General features: G+C 38.7%; 4 protein-coding genes across 4 annotated transcripts; 1 reads left to right on the top strand and 3 right to left on the bottom strand.

Annotated features, from left to right (window-relative positions):
• Positions 1-3,271: 3,271 nt before the first annotated feature.
• LOC101315008 lies at positions 3,272-4,609 on the bottom strand. Its single transcript, XM_004309016.1, has 2 exons — positions 4,246-4,609; positions 3,272-3,436 (listed from the first exon to the last, which is right to left on the bottom strand). The coding sequence occupies exons 1-2, from the start codon at positions 4,607-4,609 to the stop codon at positions 3,291-3,293; spliced, it is 510 nt and encodes a 169-aa protein (XP_004309064.1). The 3' UTR covers positions 3,272-3,290.
• A 671-nt stretch (positions 4,610-5,280) lies between these two features.
• LOC101314712 lies at positions 5,281-9,013 on the top strand. Its single transcript, XM_004309015.1, has 15 exons — positions 5,281-5,524; positions 5,613-5,746; positions 5,865-6,011; positions 6,115-6,226; positions 6,351-6,433; positions 6,519-6,658; positions 6,783-6,993; positions 7,146-7,235; positions 7,347-7,602; positions 7,739-7,848; positions 7,918-8,016; positions 8,107-8,154; positions 8,293-8,403; positions 8,499-8,589; positions 8,681-9,013. The coding sequence occupies exons 1-15, from the start codon at positions 5,281-5,283 to the stop codon at positions 8,779-8,781; spliced, it is 1,977 nt and encodes a 658-aa protein (XP_004309063.1). The 3' UTR covers positions 8,782-9,013.
• A 625-nt stretch (positions 9,014-9,638) lies between these two features.
• On the bottom strand, positions 9,639-11,112 carry LOC101314423 (ubiquitin-conjugating enzyme E2 19-like). The gene is made up of 6 exons (XM_004309014.1): positions 10,874-11,112; positions 10,739-10,766; positions 10,248-10,502; positions 10,093-10,153; positions 9,937-9,996; positions 9,639-9,850 (listed from the first exon to the last, which is right to left on the bottom strand). The coding sequence occupies exons 1-6, from the start codon at positions 11,110-11,112 to the stop codon at positions 9,639-9,641; spliced, it is 855 nt and encodes a 284-aa protein (XP_004309062.1).
• A 762-nt stretch (positions 11,113-11,874) lies between these two features.
• Positions 11,875-17,080, bottom strand: LOC101314141 (mitochondrial intermediate peptidase-like). The gene is made up of 17 exons (XM_004309013.1): positions 16,899-17,080; positions 16,726-16,807; positions 16,579-16,631; positions 16,402-16,456; positions 16,148-16,286; positions 15,994-16,048; positions 15,394-15,592; positions 15,113-15,208; positions 14,629-14,748; positions 14,394-14,519; positions 14,068-14,223; positions 13,846-13,962; positions 13,342-13,467; positions 13,187-13,254; positions 12,773-12,908; positions 12,489-12,648; positions 11,875-12,169 (listed from the first exon to the last, which is right to left on the bottom strand). Exons 1-17 carry the CDS (start codon positions 17,078-17,080, stop codon positions 11,919-11,921), a joined length of 2,121 nt encoding a protein of 706 aa, XP_004309061.1. The 3' UTR covers positions 11,875-11,918.
• Between the last annotated feature and the right edge of the window lie 933 nt (positions 17,081-18,013).

Genomic DNA, 18,013 nt, shown 5'->3' with positions numbered 1-18,013 from the left:
AATTTGGAGTTATGGGGTTTGGCCAAAATTGAAACCATACACCTAGCTTACAGTGACACAAAGAATCAAAACGTTTGGTGAATGGTGATTTCATAATATCCACCACTTGCTTTCACATTTCTAATCTCATCGATCACACACACTTGATCGAAGAGTGTCACTTTCAGAGACAAGGCTGTGTCACCCTCTAGATCATATTCATTAGAAGAAAAGAGTATCTTCAATCTTCAAGGTCCCCACTGGTTGCTCTTTTCTTCTGTTTTTAAGCTCTCAATTTTCCTGGGTCTATCGACTTTACTGGGATTTGAGCCCTCGAGGCTTATGATGTACGAGTCCACCTCTTCTTTCTTCTCCATAATTCAATCTTTGAATTTGCTTTTTCCAGATTTTTATTTGTTCTTTGTTTCACTTTATGAAAAGGATCGCACATCTTGTTGTGTACAGAGAACGAAACAGAGTGCAGTAGCTGCTTAATAATTCTGCCGAAAAGCACGACATGGCTTACCTACTGTTGAAAGTTTCCACCATGTTCAATTTTAACTTGCCAAGCAAGAACCAAGGAACACTAAAGAAGTAAGAACAAAGACTATAGGACTGTAACGAGCTTTTGTTTAAGACTTGAAGAATTGGGCACCAGCTGTTTTGCAGTGTTGGGTGTGTTTTTAAAGGTCGACGTAATCATCAGTAATGAGTAATGACTACCTCTTATTGCGGTGGGGAGGATTGAGATACTCTTGAGATTAAACTGCAAGAATGACCGGAATTGTAACTCTAATGGTTAAAAATATTTACCTCCGGTTCATTCTAATGATTCGATGTACTGACTATCTTTCCTAGTGGCAATGGAAAAACTTTTTATATTAGACTGCGATGAATGACGAGACTTGCAGTGTTAATGTTGAGAGATTTCAAACTTGATCTAATGATTTGGGATCAATTCCATTTTCTACATAATGTTCAATAATAAGAAATGCGAGAATGATCAAGTGAGTAAAACCGCAAGCATAAAACACGTGATAACGTAAACATATTATGTATTTGTGATACTTGATGATGTGTTTGTTTGTTATATACCGAACGGTATAACGTGTTTTATGACTAAAGAAGGCTGCCCAGCAAGGGGGTCTAACATAGGGATGGTTGGTTGAATTTTTAGTCATGAAACTTACAAGGTATTCTATACCGAACGGTGTAGCAGAATTTTCCTTTGATGATACATGTGTGTTTATTCATCTACGATGTTGTATAAGATAAACGAATGAATAGTAGTTAATTATGACCTCATAGTTCTAGATACGATGAAGTCATATTAAACACGGGCGATATTTCCCCAAGTTAATTTGCGTATCTCCTACCCACTATATGAGTTGGTAGAAAATCGATCGTCGTCTCATAACAGTATACACGTATAACAGCTTCCTGATTTGCAGGCATTCTTGTGATATATAGCTGGATGGTTTGGCCAGTTCGGGTTACCCCATGGAAAGTAGAGAGGCCACCATTTAGGTTTAGGAAGAAACCCAGCTGGCTCTCACTCTTAATTTCCATCAACTTGCAATTCAAAAACACCAAAAATTTGACCTTAAATGGAAGAGTAGGAGTAGCCAAGCAGAAGTATCACTCAAATGCTTAGCGCTTTTCATTATCTTAATCAAAATTTTAAAACAGAATTATAAAGTGGTAAGCGGCCCCTGATGCACAATCTTGACCTTTAAGCATTGTTTGTGTATAAAATAGGTTCAGCTCCAGTAAGCTTTTGTTTTGTCTAAGTTGTAATTTACTTGATCACCAATATTCTCATTTCCTGGGTCCCCGTGGAGAACTATGGAAAGCTCAGTTCCCAGTTGCGTTTCACAAAACTCGGAACTTTTAGTGTTTGTTTGGGTTTATCATATTCATGGTGGATGTCTGCTGTGTGGTTAGGGAATTAAGAAACTTGTTGGAGACAGTAGCAACTTAAACTAATGGACCTCAATGTACTCGGGTAGGGTTTCGAAAAACTGGGTTCTGTTAAGATATTACAGCAATGAAAGAGAAGAAGAACTAGAGGAGGGGGACCTCGAGCTCATTGTCATCTAATTCTCTCACGCAATTTTGATGAAGCTGAGTCTCAGAAGCACTGAATCGATTGGGAAACTGGAGCCAACTGAAACACTGTGTTAAAGGCAAGCAGAATGATTGGCGTGGTCCTTTTGGAGGAGTGACAGATTCTATTAAAGGCAAGCAGAATATGGCCTAGGTAACCAAAATCACATAAATTCGGATTGCTCAAGTTTAGAACTTGAAAGTGATTCTAGTATCCTGCGTGCAGTACCCACCAGCTGTAGCCTGTAGGGTCTTTGTGCCAAACAAGCCCTACCAACTTCATGATCTTTAGTTAGCAGAAGTGGTGAGAGAGACTCGAAAATTAGATGAAGGGTTCGAGTCCTTTCAATGTATCCGAAGATAAATTGAGCAGTTGGGGGTATATGAAAACTATTTGCTAGCAGTGAGGTCAGAGTTATTACTTAGGTGGATGTGGATGCAATTGAAAGATCAATGAAGTTCTAATCACTTAAGTGACTGAATGATAAAATGATTAGCAAATAGAATGCAGACCACCCTATCATCTTTCCAGGCCGTAAAGGTAATGCAGGTTGACAAAGGTTTATAAAGACCCTAACAAGAACAAGAATTTAATGGTGAGAAACGCGGTATCTAGTCACAACTCACAAGCTCATAACTAGCTCAATGAATAGCTATGATGAGGGTGAGGTATAGTGGCATGGCTGGGTCACTGGGATAGGGAAGAAGAAGGAAAATGGGAAATGAAAAAATAATAGAACAGAAACTTGTAATACAAGTATGAAATGTTGTTATAGTACTACGTAAGAATGACAGGATATATGTTGGATGAAAGATATTTCCTGGTTTCGAACTATGATCTTTTCAGTAGTATGGTCTAAATTGATACAAGTAAAAAGCCCAACCAAGGATGAGATGACGATAGTGGAGTAGGGACTAGATATTGTGACATGCGAATATGTTTGGATTCTTACCCAAACTAACTGGACAGGTCAAATTTTATGCAAGAAATCAGATCATGAGGTTTCCCGATCCATAAGCATGGTGCTTGAGTGATCCCACATGATGCATGTTACAATAAATCAAAGGGTCGATGAACAGAACTGATTAAACGAAGCACTATTGGTGGTCTGCAAGTATATTCATCTTTCTATCAAGTACAACATTAATACCTACTGAATTGCCTCCTCATGTACCTTAAAGTTTTTCTCTATACTAAGTAAAGATCATTTCTGACCTTTAAGTTCCTCATTCTGCAGGTACTTTATTACTCCATATGCAGTTGTTCCAGCAATAAACAAGAGGACTGTTGGTGTAAAAGATGGATATAAATACTTCACAAACAATTTATCCCACTCATCTGGAAGGAAGCCTGAAATGCAAATGAACAAAGTACTTGTGAAATTGAGCACAAAGCATGCTGCTAAGCATATTCAATTCCAGAACAATTTGTGTGTTTCCTTCATACATAGAGATCCACATCAAAAGAAATTAATCATATGGACAACATACTGCCTTTTCAAATATGTAAAGAACTGATAATTGTCACATCCATAATCTCAGTGGTCAACTAAGCAGGTTATATTTACTCTGAAAGAAATGGTCGGCAACACGGTGTGTCGCTGTTATATTTATATTGTCAGTTTGTCACAGACAAAATTTTGAAAGACACGGAAGATTTTCGCAAGAGTTATCATTGTTCTAGTTAATCTCAACTGATGTAAGCATTACAGTACAGTGTGATAATAGTTGAGACTCTAGACTCATCCAGGAAGAAGATCAAAATGGTATTCAATACTTGTCCCATTTTCACTATGGTTTAGGTTGTGCCACAAAAATAGGACAATCCATCCTCTGCAACAGCCACAGCTGATACATCTGGGCATAAAAACAAGGACCCGAGACGGCTCAAGACATATAATTGGGTTCCAAATGTGCACTAACTAACCTAGATGTTCTCCTAGGAGCTCCAACCTGCATCTTTGTTTGGACCAAAAAATTCAAATCCGGGTCAACAGATAAGCCATTAGTAGCTGTTGAGTTCAATGTGATACTCCTACTACATAAAACATTATTCAGTCATATTCAAATGCTTAACCTAAATCTAATACTGTAAAATTCACAACTATGCAATCAACTTCAAAAATAATGGACTTTGAAAAACGTTGAAGCAAACCATACCCGAAGTAGCAAGAGCAAGACCCTCAACAAGAATCACACCACCAAGCCCCAACCAAGCCACAACAAAAGCACTCTCATTACTCCCCATCTCCTTCGCCTTCGCCTCTTCTACTTCGCTAAACAGCACCGGCTTCTCCACCGGCGACCGCCGTATAATCGAAGCCCTCCCTCCCTTCTTCTGCTTCGAACTCACACTCGAATTGCTCCCAGAACTCGCCGACGACCCGAATCCCAAGCCTTGCGAACTGGGTTTCTTCGCTGGGACCTCCGGCGACGGCTCCGTTGGGGTCTGGGACTTCACGGTGAGACGCACCGTTTTGGTGCATTGGAGATGAGGTAGAAGATGATGATAAGACAGCGCCATTTTCGGTTTTCGTTCGTTAATGCTGAAATTTCGCTCCTTTAGTCCGTTACCACACACAAACGACACGTCGTTTTTGTTTTTAAACTACACTGTAACCAAATGCAACACAAAATCTCTATCCACTCGTAACTAAATCCAGCTGATCTAAATAAAACGCTGAAAATACATAAAGCGGAATGTGTTAGACGCAGGTAATGGAACCAAGTTCTACTTCCTTCAAATGTGCTTTCGGCAATTATTAACTAGATCTTGTCACATTGTCCTCAAACTTGATTTTTTTGTTTTGATCTTGACAAAAATGTTGTATGATAACTCAAAACATAAGTTTACGCTAAAAATCAGATACATGGATGGCATAACATTCGTGTATTAAAATAGAACGAAGTAACAATCAACCCTGACAATGAAACCAAACTACACAGGAACAACACCTCACCAAGTTACCATAATTTTGAAGGACCATGATAGCACTACAATGCTACATTGCTACTTGTTATCTTCTCCTTCACAGAATCCCCCAATATGTATACTTTTCTTTTCCAATTTTGCCCCGCCACAGATAACATCTGAACTCTTTGTTTTCATCTCCAACAATGCAAAACCCCTAGATTTTAACCTCAATTTTTTCTTTCTTGAATTAAAACCTTCGCTTTCCATTAATGGAAAGTGTAATGGCTTCACTCCTCACACTTCACCACTCTCCCTCACTTTCCTTCTCCCCAAGAACCCTCCTTTTCCCACCAAAACGGCACCGTTTCCGAGCTCAAATTTCAGTCAACGCCGCAGCGAAGACCGGCGCCGCCGTCGTCTGGCTGAAGCACGACCTCCGAGTCGACGATCATCCAGCTCTACTCGCCGCCGCCGACCACTCCGGAGCTATTCCTCTCTATGTCTTCGACCACCGTATTCTCTCCCGTAAGTCCCACCGTATATATACACACACTCATCAGTACTTGAATACGTATAGCGATTTTGATTTGGAGTGTTGTAATCAAATGTGTAGGGTTTGAAGATGAAACGCTGGAAATGGTGGTGGCTGCTTTGGAGGATTTGAGAAACGCGTTGAGAGATAAAGGTACGAACTTGATGGTGAGATTTGGGAAAGCAGAGAATGTGATACAAGAGATTGTAGAAAAGGTTGTTAATTTTTGTGAATTTAAAGAAGTGAAATTAGTTTTCGAATTGTTCGATTAATTAATGTGTGTGAGAGAGTGTTTGAAGTAGTGAATGGACTCATTGTAGAGGATTGGAACAGGTTCGGGTTGTTAGCGCTGTGTATGCTGAGGAGGAGGTGGAGTATGGTTTAAGGGAGATGGTGGGTGTTGTTAAGGAAAGATTGGGAGCAATGCAGGCTTCTGCGCCGGAGTTTGTGCTGTGGCGGACGCCGTTTTATGATGTGAAGGTAGTTTTGGTTGTCTTGATTGGTTTTAGTTTCGGTTTATGTTGAGAGATGGTGATTGGGGATTGGATGGGTGAGCTAACTTGGATGTTGTGTGGTTGTGTAGAGCTTGAAGGGCGTTCCTGATTCTTACAATGACTTTACTAAACTTCGATTGCCAATAACCATGCCGCTTCTGCCAGCTACATTTTCCAGTAGTGCAATGGAGTTGGACTGGGGTAAGGTTCCGAGACTGTTAATGCTTCTGCTTATACTTCTACTTGATTTCTTCTTTTAGTAATTTTGGCAAGGAGATAGTTTGTAATTAGTACTGATGGTAATAGTAACTGTACTATGATTTAGGCCCTATGCCCACATTTGATGATTTGAAGGAGTTTGTAAATGCAAATCCATGCAAAATGCAAGAGAGTTGGTCTTCAATCAAGGTAATGTTGCCTGAAGCAGTATTCATGAAGAACTTTTAAAGCCTGGGAAAGAAATGAAACCCATCTGTGGTTTAGTTGTGTTCAGGTCCAGTCAAAGAGTCGTGATGAAGTGTTTGTCACCACAAAAGGAAAAACTATAGGAGGTCAGACGAGTACAGTGTTGAATTCTTTGGGTGCATACTTGAGATACTTGGATGGAGAATCACGGGATGACTTCTGGCAGAAGTACGTGGTCATATTTTCTGCATCATATTTTTTCTTTTAAATAAAAGGCCCTAAACCAATGATATGTTAGTTTTCAATTCATAAATATATAAAAGGAAGTTCATTTGACATAATTACGTTGCAGGGTACATGAAAGGATGCCCTATGCTGAAAGCCGGGATGGAGCTTCATTTAATACTCTCTTTGGTACAGCCCTTTCTCTTGGCATCCTATCCAGAAGAAGAGTATATTTTGAAGCTATCAAGCATGAAAAAGAACGAAACAGTGGGTTCCTATCTCCTCTTGGTTCAGGAGCAACAATTTCGGCCGCTGTTGATTCAGTGTGCTCAATGGAGGTGCTATATGAGTTATGCACAGATTATATTTTTATGTTTTGACTGAAGTGGTTCTTTTGAGATTTACCTTGTGAGGCTGATAAACTATAAAGCCACTCTATTTTTGCATAATAGTTGCAAGTATTAAGTAACTGAGAGTATTCTTGTGGCAGTGGTATTGGCTTGTGGCTCTGAAAAGTCAGATAAGTGATGATAGAAGATATCAGATTCGTATCTGGAGATGGAAAGGCTATCTAATTCAGGTATTCTGTTAGAAACTAATATTCCATGGCTTTGATCTTGCAAACTACTTGGCTAGAAATAATTTTAGATTTGGCATGTAATATATCACTGAGATACTATCCTTTTGTCAGTATACCGTTGTTGGTCATGAAGGTCCTGCTATGCTGCTGGTGCATGGTTTTGGAGCCTTTTTGGAGCATTACCGGGACAACATAGGTCACATCGCTGAAGGTGGTAACCGAGTTTGGGCCATTACAGTTTTAGGATTTGGGAAATCAGAGAAGCCAAATATTGTGTACACTGAACTCCTGTGGTCTGAAATGGTTAGAGATTTCATTCTTGAAGTTGTAGGTGAACCAGTGCACCTTGTTGGAAACTCAATTGGTGGTATATTTTATACTAAAATGTATATTTTGTCTTTTATACAAGTCCTTATAATTTTCCTTTTAGCATGCTTAGACATATAAAAACAGTCTCTGTAACTTTTCCATCTTATTGTCACTATTATTTTGTTTGTTTCCAGGTTATATTATTGCAATTGTTGCTTGTCTTTGGCCTGCTCTGGTGAATTCTGTTGTTCTTATTAATAGTGGGGGTGAGGTTATGCCATACTCCTCAGCGCCATTCATTAAAGTAAGTATGATTAAAACTTGCAGGATCTTGAATATGATAGGCAACTTTATCGTATGTTCTCCTTTTTAGGAAAGAAAAACATCAGGGGCTTCATGGCTGGGTGCTCAATTCCTTCTGTTCTACCTAAGGTTTCAACTCAAGGACATAGTGCAGAAATGCTATCCAAATGTTAGTCTGTCTCTATTTCTCTCTCGTTTTGCATCATTTGTGTGGTTGCTTCTATTTCTTATTTTAGTATCTTTGCTGACTTTCCTGCAGAAAACAGAGCGAGTTGACAATTGGCTTATTGATGAAATGCTAAGAGCAGTATCCTTTTTCGTATTAAGTATATTTTATCAGTTGTGTAGGAACTAGGAACGAACCACAATCAATGTTATACTTTTTTAATACAGCTTTCAAGAGCATTTCTAATTTTGTCAAAAACTTCCTTAACCTAAACAACAGTCGTATGATCCTGGGGTGGCGGTGGTCTTAGAAAGTGTTTTTAGCTTCAATCTCTCACTTCCTCTTAATTATCTCTTAAAAGGATTCAAGGAAGAGGTTCTCATTATCCAGGTAACAAATACAGAAAAATTACAATGACATCTCTCTCTTCTATCATATGATTTTTCTTTTTTCCTTTTCATCCTTACTCAAATAATTTGCTATAGGGAATGAGAGACCCAATATCCAACTCCAAATCAAAAGTGGCTATGATTAAAGAGCATTGTGATGGGTTCCTAATCAAGGAATTGGATGCTGGTGGGTAAAATTCTACTCCCCCATCCCTCTTCTGGTTTATACTCTAAAATTTTCTAGAAGTTAATATTCCTCATTGTTTTTGAAATGCCAGGCCATTGTCCTCACGACGAACTGCCGGACGAAGTAAATTCAATTATCTGTGAATGGATAGTAACCCTGAGTAGTAAACGCCTTGTCGTGAGCTTTAAGTAGGATTCAGAATTTGTTCTTACACCGGTGGCTGCAAATTCTTGGTGTAAAATTATTCCTTGGTTTGTAAATCTGTCGCATAATCATTCAAATTACGTCGTACAGTATATGAGATTTACAGAAACTTGAGATGATGGAGATTTCCACAACTCAAGGCTGTGAAATTTCGAAGAGCGAGTGGGATTCCAGTATTGTGTTCAACAGTATATCATTAGAAGTATCCTCTCCCCAACGGCAGAATTGCCCTCCAAAGGAAGGAGACGAAGTAAAATTTTGTTTTGTTTGTTTAAAAGTGAAAATTGATGAGACTCTTGCGTTAAAAGAAAGAGTTTTAACGTTATACGTACATCTCTAATTATACCCTAATTATATAATACCCGTATATAATACGTATTTTGTGGAGGAGATAAATGGTATGGACCTGAGCTGCCAGCTCTCGAAAATTAGTTACATTTACAAACCGAATCAGATCACTTGTGCAAATGCCTTCAAGAATGCTAATTTTCTTTTAAGAGGTTTGTTCTTTCATCAGTGGCTGCAAATTCTATGTAAAATTTTTCGTTTGTTTGAAAACAAATCTGGCGTAGAATCATTCAAATTACTTCGTACAGTATATGAGATGATCACATAAACTTGAGACATAATGGAGATTTCGATAACTCAAGGCTGTGAAAATTTCAAAAAGCGAGTGGGATTCCACTATTGTGTTCAACTGTACAGTGGAAGTTAACTCGCAACAAAGTTACTTGTACAAGAGCTGTTCCACCAGAGCAAGCCAAAACACGAAAAACTTTACTATATATACAACTGAGTAATGGACATTAACTGTGCACTCAATAGTCAATACCACTCTAAATGTACTATTTGTCTGAAGGAAGAATGCCGCCTAAGTTCACTATTGGAACCTGCCTTACCCTCTTTATGTAGGAAGAACGCTGCCTAAGGTCACCTTTGGAACCCGCCTTGCTATCTTCTCCCGAACCGCATAATTTCACTTCATATAGATCAATAAATCTCTTCTCTAATCCATATTGGGGAGAATTGTATAACTTCTCCACCATCTTCCTATATTCTGCAGCACAAAGAGGAAGCACTATTCAGCGATTTCTAACAATGAAACAGAAATGTCATATAAACTAAAGCCAACCCAAATATAACCTTTCTGATCACTCCAAAGTCTAGCTGCATCGCGGTTGACAGGCGCGCTTAGGTTTGGATCTGTAAAGCGACACAAAATGCTGAAAAATCATGCAAGTGTTCATCGTTCCCAATTACAACAATCTACTAGATACGTTACAGCAAAAAAGTGGTTACCTTCAAGCATAGTCTTGATGGATAAGAGCACGGTTCTCACATCATAAGCAGATGACCATTCCTACAATCGATTCCAACAAACTTATAGCACCAACTTACATGCAAACAAGTCGAAACATTGAACTTTCTAAACGATGAAACGCGCAAGTAGGTACCTGTAGAAGAATATCCAACTTGATTCTGCCATAGCACCGATAACAGTAACCCCCCACATTGGGGTGAAAAGGAGCAGGTCTGTCGAATCTGACGACGGGCGGCTTAAAGGGATAATCACTGGGAAAATGAAGGTAGAGTGTGTACTGTTTTCCTTCAAAGACTGAACCTTTGCCTCCAGTGATGCTCCCTTTCCACAACATCATAGTAGTGTCCTTTTCAGGAAAGGCTGATATCCCAGTGTCACACTCACCCATCTAAAAATTCAACATTTAATAAGAAACAAAACTAGTACTAATACAATGAGAGCATCTTCGGTACACGATATGTATCTTCACATACATCCATCTATAATATAAAAACATGGTGATCAAACATACGAATTGTTATAAACGTTAAAATTGCGTCGTGCATACAAGAATTTCCACCGATACAAGATCAAAAACATGATCAATTAATCAGATACAAGAGAAAGAGCTGTATGTGTTATTACCATAAAATCCTTCAATTCCAATTGAAGCCTGCAATGTGATCAATAACATTAACAACAAATTACAATCAAATCAAATCCCCAAATCATCATCAAAATTAAATTAACAAAGATTGAAGTGAGAGGTGACAATGGAACCTTTTGATTGCGCAATTTTCCGGAGATTGGTTTGGGGAGGTCGGGATTCGATCAGTGGGAAGACGGCAGCAGTCGTCATCGACATCCGGGCAGTCGTCGCCGTTTGTGGAGGTCGGAATTCGATGATTACGGTTAACGGTGGTGATTCTTGTCCGTTCCCTAGCACGTTGGCAGTCGACAGCCGTGGTTTTCGCCCGCAACCACTCAGGTGCGGCGGAGTAGGGGAGTCCCGACGACATCAGGAGACGAAGTAAAATTTTGTTTTGTTTTGTTTTAAAAGTGAAAATTGATTGCGTTAAAAAGAGTTTTACTATTAGACTTATACCTTAACGCGTATTATAATACGTACCTCGTAGAGGAGTGCGCGCATGATAGTGTACCTGCAGTCACATGATAAATGGTATGGACCTGAGCGCTTCCAGCTCTCGAAACTTGGTTACATTTACAGACCGAATCAGATCACTTTCTTGATTCTACATTTCTACTCTCTCTTTGTCTCTCACCAAATCCCATTTTTTAGGTTCATCTTCGTCTTAATTACTTGGTTCATCATCTCTCTGCCTTAATTAAAGCTTCTAACGTCTGGTTTTACCGTTTTACTGAATTCTTCAGAGCCCCGTTGGTTACAACGTCGCGATCGCCGGAGACAACAAAAAACTGCAGCTTGTTTATGCTTTCACTACCGGAACCAGCTGCCAAACCACCCTTCTCAATCTATAATCTCCCAAATCACTACACCCTTCGCTGAGCTAGCTAGAGGTATTTGTGTAACTATAGTTCAATTGCTCATGTGTTTTCACTTTTCAGTGGTGTATATAGATCGAAGAGGTTATCACTTTGAAGTAGGGTGGTGTGGTTGAAGTAGTGACAACTATATTGTAAAATGCACTTGATCTGGGTGGCTTTAGTTTGTTTCATTTCCTTTCCAATATTACTTTGTATGTGCATTAAAGTGAGGAGACTAGCTACAGTTTTAAGTCCATCCAAAATCACTCGGATCTAAATCTTGTTTCAGTGAACTATATTAGTTGTTTGAATTGTTCTCTCAACTCTTCCCCAGAAACTTCATTTCGTTACAAAGACAGGTAATATCAGGAACTAATCCTCCATTACAGTCCCTTAGTATTCCATCTCCTACAAGACCGTTTAACAAATCATCTGGTTCTTTGGCGCCGCCATGCTGTAAGAATCTGGTTCTTAAAGCAGTTCCTGTCGTCAACGAGAGTGGGTCTTCCTGACACAGCTTCTGCCATATCGTAGCAGCAAAACATTTGGCATACAAGTAACTGTAGTAACCTGCAAGAAGCGTCTATTTATCAGCCAAGAACAATTCTACAGAATAAGGGGTCTCACTGATATAAATCACATAACGGTTAATTTTCCGCTCTGATGGGGATAGGATTATAACTGAAATTTCAACCAGGGATTGTACATAGCAATCTGACGGAGATCAATTTCCTGATCATTTGGAGTGATTTATAACTACAACCATAAGGCTTGTTCCTTGATTTGTTTTCTTGTTTAAGTTGTGAATGTCTAGTAAACTCAACATCACTAACTGACAATGTCACTTTCTGACGTTCAACCAGAGTAAGTTAGCAAAATTTCAGCATACCTGCACCATAATTCAGTAGGTGAATGAATCGGGCCTGCCAGTTTGTGCCCTCCACATGCTTCCAACTAGTATACTCTCTTTTCAGATCCTCGACAATAGTACTTGTCGGTGGGCTTGGTTGTTCCCCAAACAATGTTTGATCAACAGCTGCATAAAAAACCTGATGAACACAAACACAACACGAAAACATTGATCAATATTCCTTCTTCAGTAGTTTTCATGTAATCTTAGTGTTTACAAATCAAGGGATCATCTATTGTTTATCAAAGGTCATTGTAAATAACCTGACGCTGCAAATCTGTGGCAGCAAATATCTTTCTTGCACCCTGCATTGAATCTACTAACTTCTCTGGGATGATTTCCCCAGTTGAATAATGTTTGGCAAACGTCTTCAAAACTCGATAATCCCAAGCGTAGTACCTTCAAATATCAAAAGAATTACTATTAGGGTCATTACCAAGTTACCAACCAATTCTATTTGAAAGGTTATAATGGTTAGACTTCCAAACACTGAAAATAGGGTTATAACCTGATGGAAAGTAAACAGTTTGAGAAAATCCAAAGACATAGGCTTACCTTTCCAAGTGAGATAATTTTAGATAATTAGACTCATGAACAAGATTGATTGCATATATATTCGACTACATTTTTCTATCAGATGTTTTAATTAAGAATAATGAACTCATAATCACACTCACTCAAAAAGGTTGGACGGTGTTTCTGCTAAATCAAAAACCACTCTGGTACCTGAAAAGTGTTGATATTCCTACAGAAATATATTACAAATGTAAGAATCTATAAATAAATCCAGTAGTACAGTTGGCATTCCAGTCTAAAGTATTTTCTAGCATACCGTTCTTGAAAGCAACGAATGAAGAGCATGCCCAAACTCATGAAAGAGAGTTTCCAATTCCCAATGATTTAGCCTCACGGTGGACGAATTACGTGAAGAAGAAAAATTGCAAACGAGGGCAACAGCCTGCGAGACAAATAAGAATTAAGAGTCCAATGAACTAATGCATGATACAGAAAGTCACTGAACAATAATAAAAATAATAATTTTTTTTTTGAAAAGTAGCATCCAACCTGGTCCAGACATTCCTCACAAAAAGGGATCAATTTCAGAACTAAATTGGCCAAGAGTTTCTCCAACACAAATGCAAATCCACCATAGTGATAAATGCTTTAAAGTTGTTAAAAAATTTGACAACTGTTTTAAGGTTCAGAAGAAGTATTATGAGTCCTTAGTTTGCTTCTTGTTCCATTTCTAATGGTTTTACAAATCTAACAATCTAAGAATATTAGTTCCTTTTGTAAAGAAGCATAACTCGACTCAAGCAAATATGTCTATACATACTGGAAGTTGATATTCTGTTTCTGAAACACTGCGACCACCTTTAATCGCAAAATGAGCACATCCGGGATACTTGTCATTCCTTGAGTACAAATCAAGGTAGAGATACCCTAAATCACCCTGTAATAAGCACACAGATACTAGTCAACAATTATGAAGATAAAGAAAAGCTAATAAAATAAGTGATATCCAGGCATTTACACCTATTTTTGACCATTTAAATACCTCTTCAGGATGATGAAGAGACATTTTAAGCACATCTGGATGCCATGATTCACCTGATTCCATGGGCACGCTATGAAATGTTGCACCAAACAAGGATTCCACCAGCACTTTCAAACCATCGATACATTGTGGCAGAGGAAAGTATGATGCTACAACCTGCATAGAGAGGAAGAGAATCAAAGACTTCCTTTTGCTTTCAAACCCTTATGATGTATCCGCAAAGAGACACTACCCCAACAACACCATTACAAGGAAATGTTGCCGTCACCCTTTTTTCCTTTAAAAAAAGAAGAAGAAAGAAAAGCAAATAGGAGAGCCTAACATACTGAAGAGTCAAAGTCATAGGCAGAAGACTTCATCTTTGCAGTGTAGTATGCCTCATCCCAAGGTTCTAAATCTCCATCTGTCTGACCACATTTGTCTCTCTTGAAGGCCTTAATTTTATTAAATTCCTAAAGTTAAGTAACATCTCATTAGTAAATGAAAGCTGCAACTAATCTCGAGCTCAATAAAAGGTAGAAATCCTTTCAAACAAGATAATGTCATACAGAGGCTTAATACCTCATCGGCACTCGGCCTAACCATCGTGCCCAACTCTTTCAGAAAACACATCACAACTTCTGGTGATGAAGACATGTTAGGTCTCACAGTAAATTCAGCATAAGATCTATAACCCATTATCTGCAGGTATCAATAAAACCAAACCATGTACATCAGTCCTAGTTATAATTGAAAGATATCACTATTACAGCAAACTGAGAGAAATAATGACTAGATCATGAAAGTCAATGCATAACTAAGAATAAATGATGTACAAGTATGAGCACACCCAATCACTAGCAAATTAGTGATTAACCTAGCAATTTAGTGTGTCAGTATAAGAGATTACTTCTCAACATATACACAAGTACTCTAGCATGCTATTTGAGATCAAAAAAGAAAAAAGAAAAAAAACCCAACAACATTGTGGCCACCCTGTTACTAATAATTGATATTCATCACTACATAGGATGTTAGTCATGAACTAATCAGGGAGATGATTAACCTGAGCTAGCTCATGGCGGGTAGCTATAAGATTATCAAGAACGCCAAGGTTTGCATGAGGAACAGAATTTCCTTTTATATATGTCAATTTCCTGACCTGAAAGAAAATTTAGAGTAAAAGAATTAAAAGAAGCTCATCCGGAGTTTGAAGCTAGATTCCAAATTCTATCGGTTACATTCCACGTTATGCTCAGTTCACCCAAGTTTATAGCAGTGCCCTTACTCCTATTGCATTGAAGAATTCAAAAGCAGGAAGAGTAATTTTTTCAACATTGAAGTTACCTCATCATCTGAAGCACATTGAAGAACAGATGATAAAGTGTGTGGATCTGTTGGTATACAAAAACCCTTTTCTTTCATGGCACCACTGTGCCCAGATGATCGGTAGATGGGCTTGAGGAGATGGTGCAAACTTTGTGGCATACGTGATGCTGGAAATATATCCACAGCACCTGGGTCAATAATGATATTTTCACTGAACCTGTACCCAGAAGGAATATCATATAAACTCTCATAGGCAAACTGTTTATTAACACTAATATAAATAATAATTAAGGACAGAATCAGCAAGAAAGGTATCCAAATTGTCCGCCACCACTTACAAACAACATTTACACTCCTCAAACCATTAGTAAATGGGATGGATGGACATAAGCTCATCTCACTAACAGACTACATGTGAAGTAGCACTACTCATACAAACAAATGTATCTCTGTATATGCTGAAGCAGTTTTAAAAACTCGGGGGTGATTTACGTATCATCTCCCATGGAAAACATAAATACACAGGGATGCTATCATGAGAAGAACATTTTTGTCTCTGGTGCTGAGAAGTAACATCAATTAAGTGAATGAGAAGATAAATTAAGATATTGCACTTACTCTCTGCAAAGTTGTGAAATTTTTATATTCAGTTCATTCACCCTATCTAATTTCTCTGCAAAGAAACACAGATAAGTTATTTACCAGAAAAGAAACAAGAGAGAAAGAAATTTTGCAGCAACAGCGCCGTTAAACAACATGAAGAGTAAGATACCAGCAGGAAGATGAATTCCACCCCTCTCAAAGTCAAGGCGGAGGTAATGTGCTGCTCTTTGAGCTTCCTTGGTCAGCAAATGGCTCTCTTGTTCAGCTTTTCTCACGGCATCGAACAAAGTATGATTTGTATTTAGGTACTATACGACAAACAAAACTTTAATCAGACACAAGCAATGGCTCACTACACAAGACAATGATGAAAAAGAATTCAACAACACACTAGAAAGTGAAGACGATTCACCGTCACCTCACATGTAGGTATTCATTAATCCTCATTGAAGCTTTATTTGCCTCTTCAACAAATTCCCTGATACAATTCGAATTATCCAAAAAACAAATTGAAATCTCTAAATTTGACAAAAAAAAGAAAAATACTCGAAATGCAGAAATGTAATATCGAAAACGTCAAAAATTTCAAAGATTAATAACCTGTTTGGATGAGTATGTCTACAAAGTTCTGCAGAATCTACCACACAGCAGACCTATCCAATTGAACAATGACACAATGCAATTAACTCATTCACTCTTACAAACCGAGCGGTAAAAACTTGAAGAGCAGTAAATATCAGAACTTACTGTGTTGGAGATCTCATCCATGGCTTTGATTATTTCAGCTGACGAAGGCATCCCGGAAATGAACTCAACCAGCTCGCCGGACCTGAAAAATTATATTAACCAAACTTTAGACTGCGATTGAAATCCGGAGTTGATAAAATGGATACTGGAGCTGGCTTTTGAATTCAAGGGACCTTTCGATGGCGTCGTCGACGAAGCGTTGGAAGCCTTTGGGAGACTTTAGGTGGTGGAAGCCGTAGAGGCCGGTGGCGGTGGAGGAGCGGTGGCGACGGGTCGGGTGAGGGACCGAGTTACATGATATGAGAGCGGGTCGGAGTCGGAGCTTCGAGGCGGAGCTGCGGAGGAGGCTTAGCATTGTTGGCGGCCGGGTTTAGATTTGGCGGCGTCCGTGTGGAGTGTTAGTTAACACTTTAACACACTGTGCTTAATATGTGCATACGGGTCGGGTATGGATACGGGTTTGAATTCGAAGTATCCAGGAAGAGCACAATTTTATTTTATTTTATTTTCATTTTCACATAATAGGAAATCCCAACTCTATTCTAACATTATCGTCCGGCAATTTATACTCAACATAATCGTAACGAAAATTTCAACCAACTTATCATTAATTGGATTACTCAAAAATGGAAGAAGAGCTTGATTCTGCTCCTAATCACACTTGTTTTTCTGGAAACGCCTCACGATTGACGATTATGAAGAAAACGATATGTACCGATTTTAAATTTCACAAAATACACCTAGAAAGCACACCGGTCAATTTACAAAATTAACAGAATGTATAGCAACTGACAAACATCATAAATTCACAAAATAAACCGATCTCTAACTTAATAATTGACGAGTACGTTACAAATGCATAACCCATCAGCTCAAATCGAACCCCTCACACAATATTTCCTAACTTAATTCCCATTCAATTTCGAAACTCTATCACAACTTTGAGCTAACTCTATCATACTGTCCTTTCTCTTGTTCTTCCTTCTTATGTGGAAGCTAAAAGAATTACTTTCCTGTAAGCGTGGTTTACTTTGCGCCCAGTGTATTTGTTACTAAAGGATCCAACCATCCTTGATCTGCACACGCATCAGATTACGGTAGAGACGAGTTCACCGGAACGCGGCCAATTTAGATGCTTAGCGGGAAGCACGTTTCAAACCCCTTAACCGAAAAACACATAATGCGTGTCACTCTCTAACGCTCCAATCCCCATTTTCGCGCGAAACAATCCCCAACACACTCACCCACCCTTCCCTTCTCTCTCTCTCTCTATCTATCTCTCTCTCTC

Source organism: Fragaria vesca, linkage group LG7, assembly GCF_000184155.1.
Source record: "Fragaria vesca subsp. vesca linkage group LG7, FraVesHawaii_1.0, whole genome shotgun sequence".
Classification (NCBI taxonomy): domain Eukaryota; kingdom Viridiplantae; phylum Streptophyta; class Magnoliopsida; order Rosales; family Rosaceae; genus Fragaria; species Fragaria vesca.
Note: the sequence above shows the minus strand (reverse complement) of the source record. Positions and strands in the feature narration are given on the sequence as shown.

Coding starts and splice junctions, on each gene's coding strand:
- LOC101315008 (XM_004309016.1), bottom strand. CDS start 4,609: ATGGCGCTGTCTTATCATCATCTTCTACCTCATCTCCAATGCACCAAA. Junction 3,437..4,245: donor TCTTGCTCTTGCTACTTCGG/GTATGGTTTGCT, acceptor TTTGCATTTCAG/GCTTCCTTCCAGATGAGTGG.
- LOC101314712 (XM_004309015.1), top strand. CDS start 5,281: ATGGCTTCACTCCTCACACTTCACCACTCTCCCTCACTTTCCTTCTCC. Junction 5,747..5,864: donor TACAAGAGATTGTAGAAAAG/GTTGTTAATTTT, acceptor GGATTGGAACAG/GTTCGGGTTGTTAGCGCTGT. Junction 6,227..6,350: donor TGCAATGGAGTTGGACTGGG/GTAAGGTTCCGA, acceptor ACTATGATTTAG/GCCCTATGCCCACATTTGAT.
- LOC101314423 (XM_004309014.1), bottom strand. CDS start 11,112: ATGTCGTCGGGACTCCCCTACTCCGCCGCACCTGAGTGGTTGCGGGCG. Junction 10,503..10,738: donor TGGAATTGAAGGATTTTATG/GTAATAACACAT, acceptor TTGAATTTTTAG/ATGGGTGAGTGTGACACTGG. Junction 9,997..10,092: donor CATCAAGACTATGCTTGAAG/GTAACCACTTTT, acceptor GTCGCTTTACAG/ATCCAAACCTAAGCGCGCCT.
- LOC101314141 (XM_004309013.1), bottom strand. CDS start 17,080: ATGCTAAGCCTCCTCCGCAGCTCCGCCTCGAAGCTCCGACTCCGACCC. Junction 14,520..14,628: donor TTAGGCCGAGTGCCGATGAG/GTATTAAGCCTC, acceptor ACTTAACTTTAG/GAATTTAATAAAATTAAGGC. Junction 13,255..13,341: donor ATTCGTTGCTTTCAAGAACG/GTATGCTAGAAA, acceptor ATATTTCTGTAG/GAATATCAACACTTTTCAGG.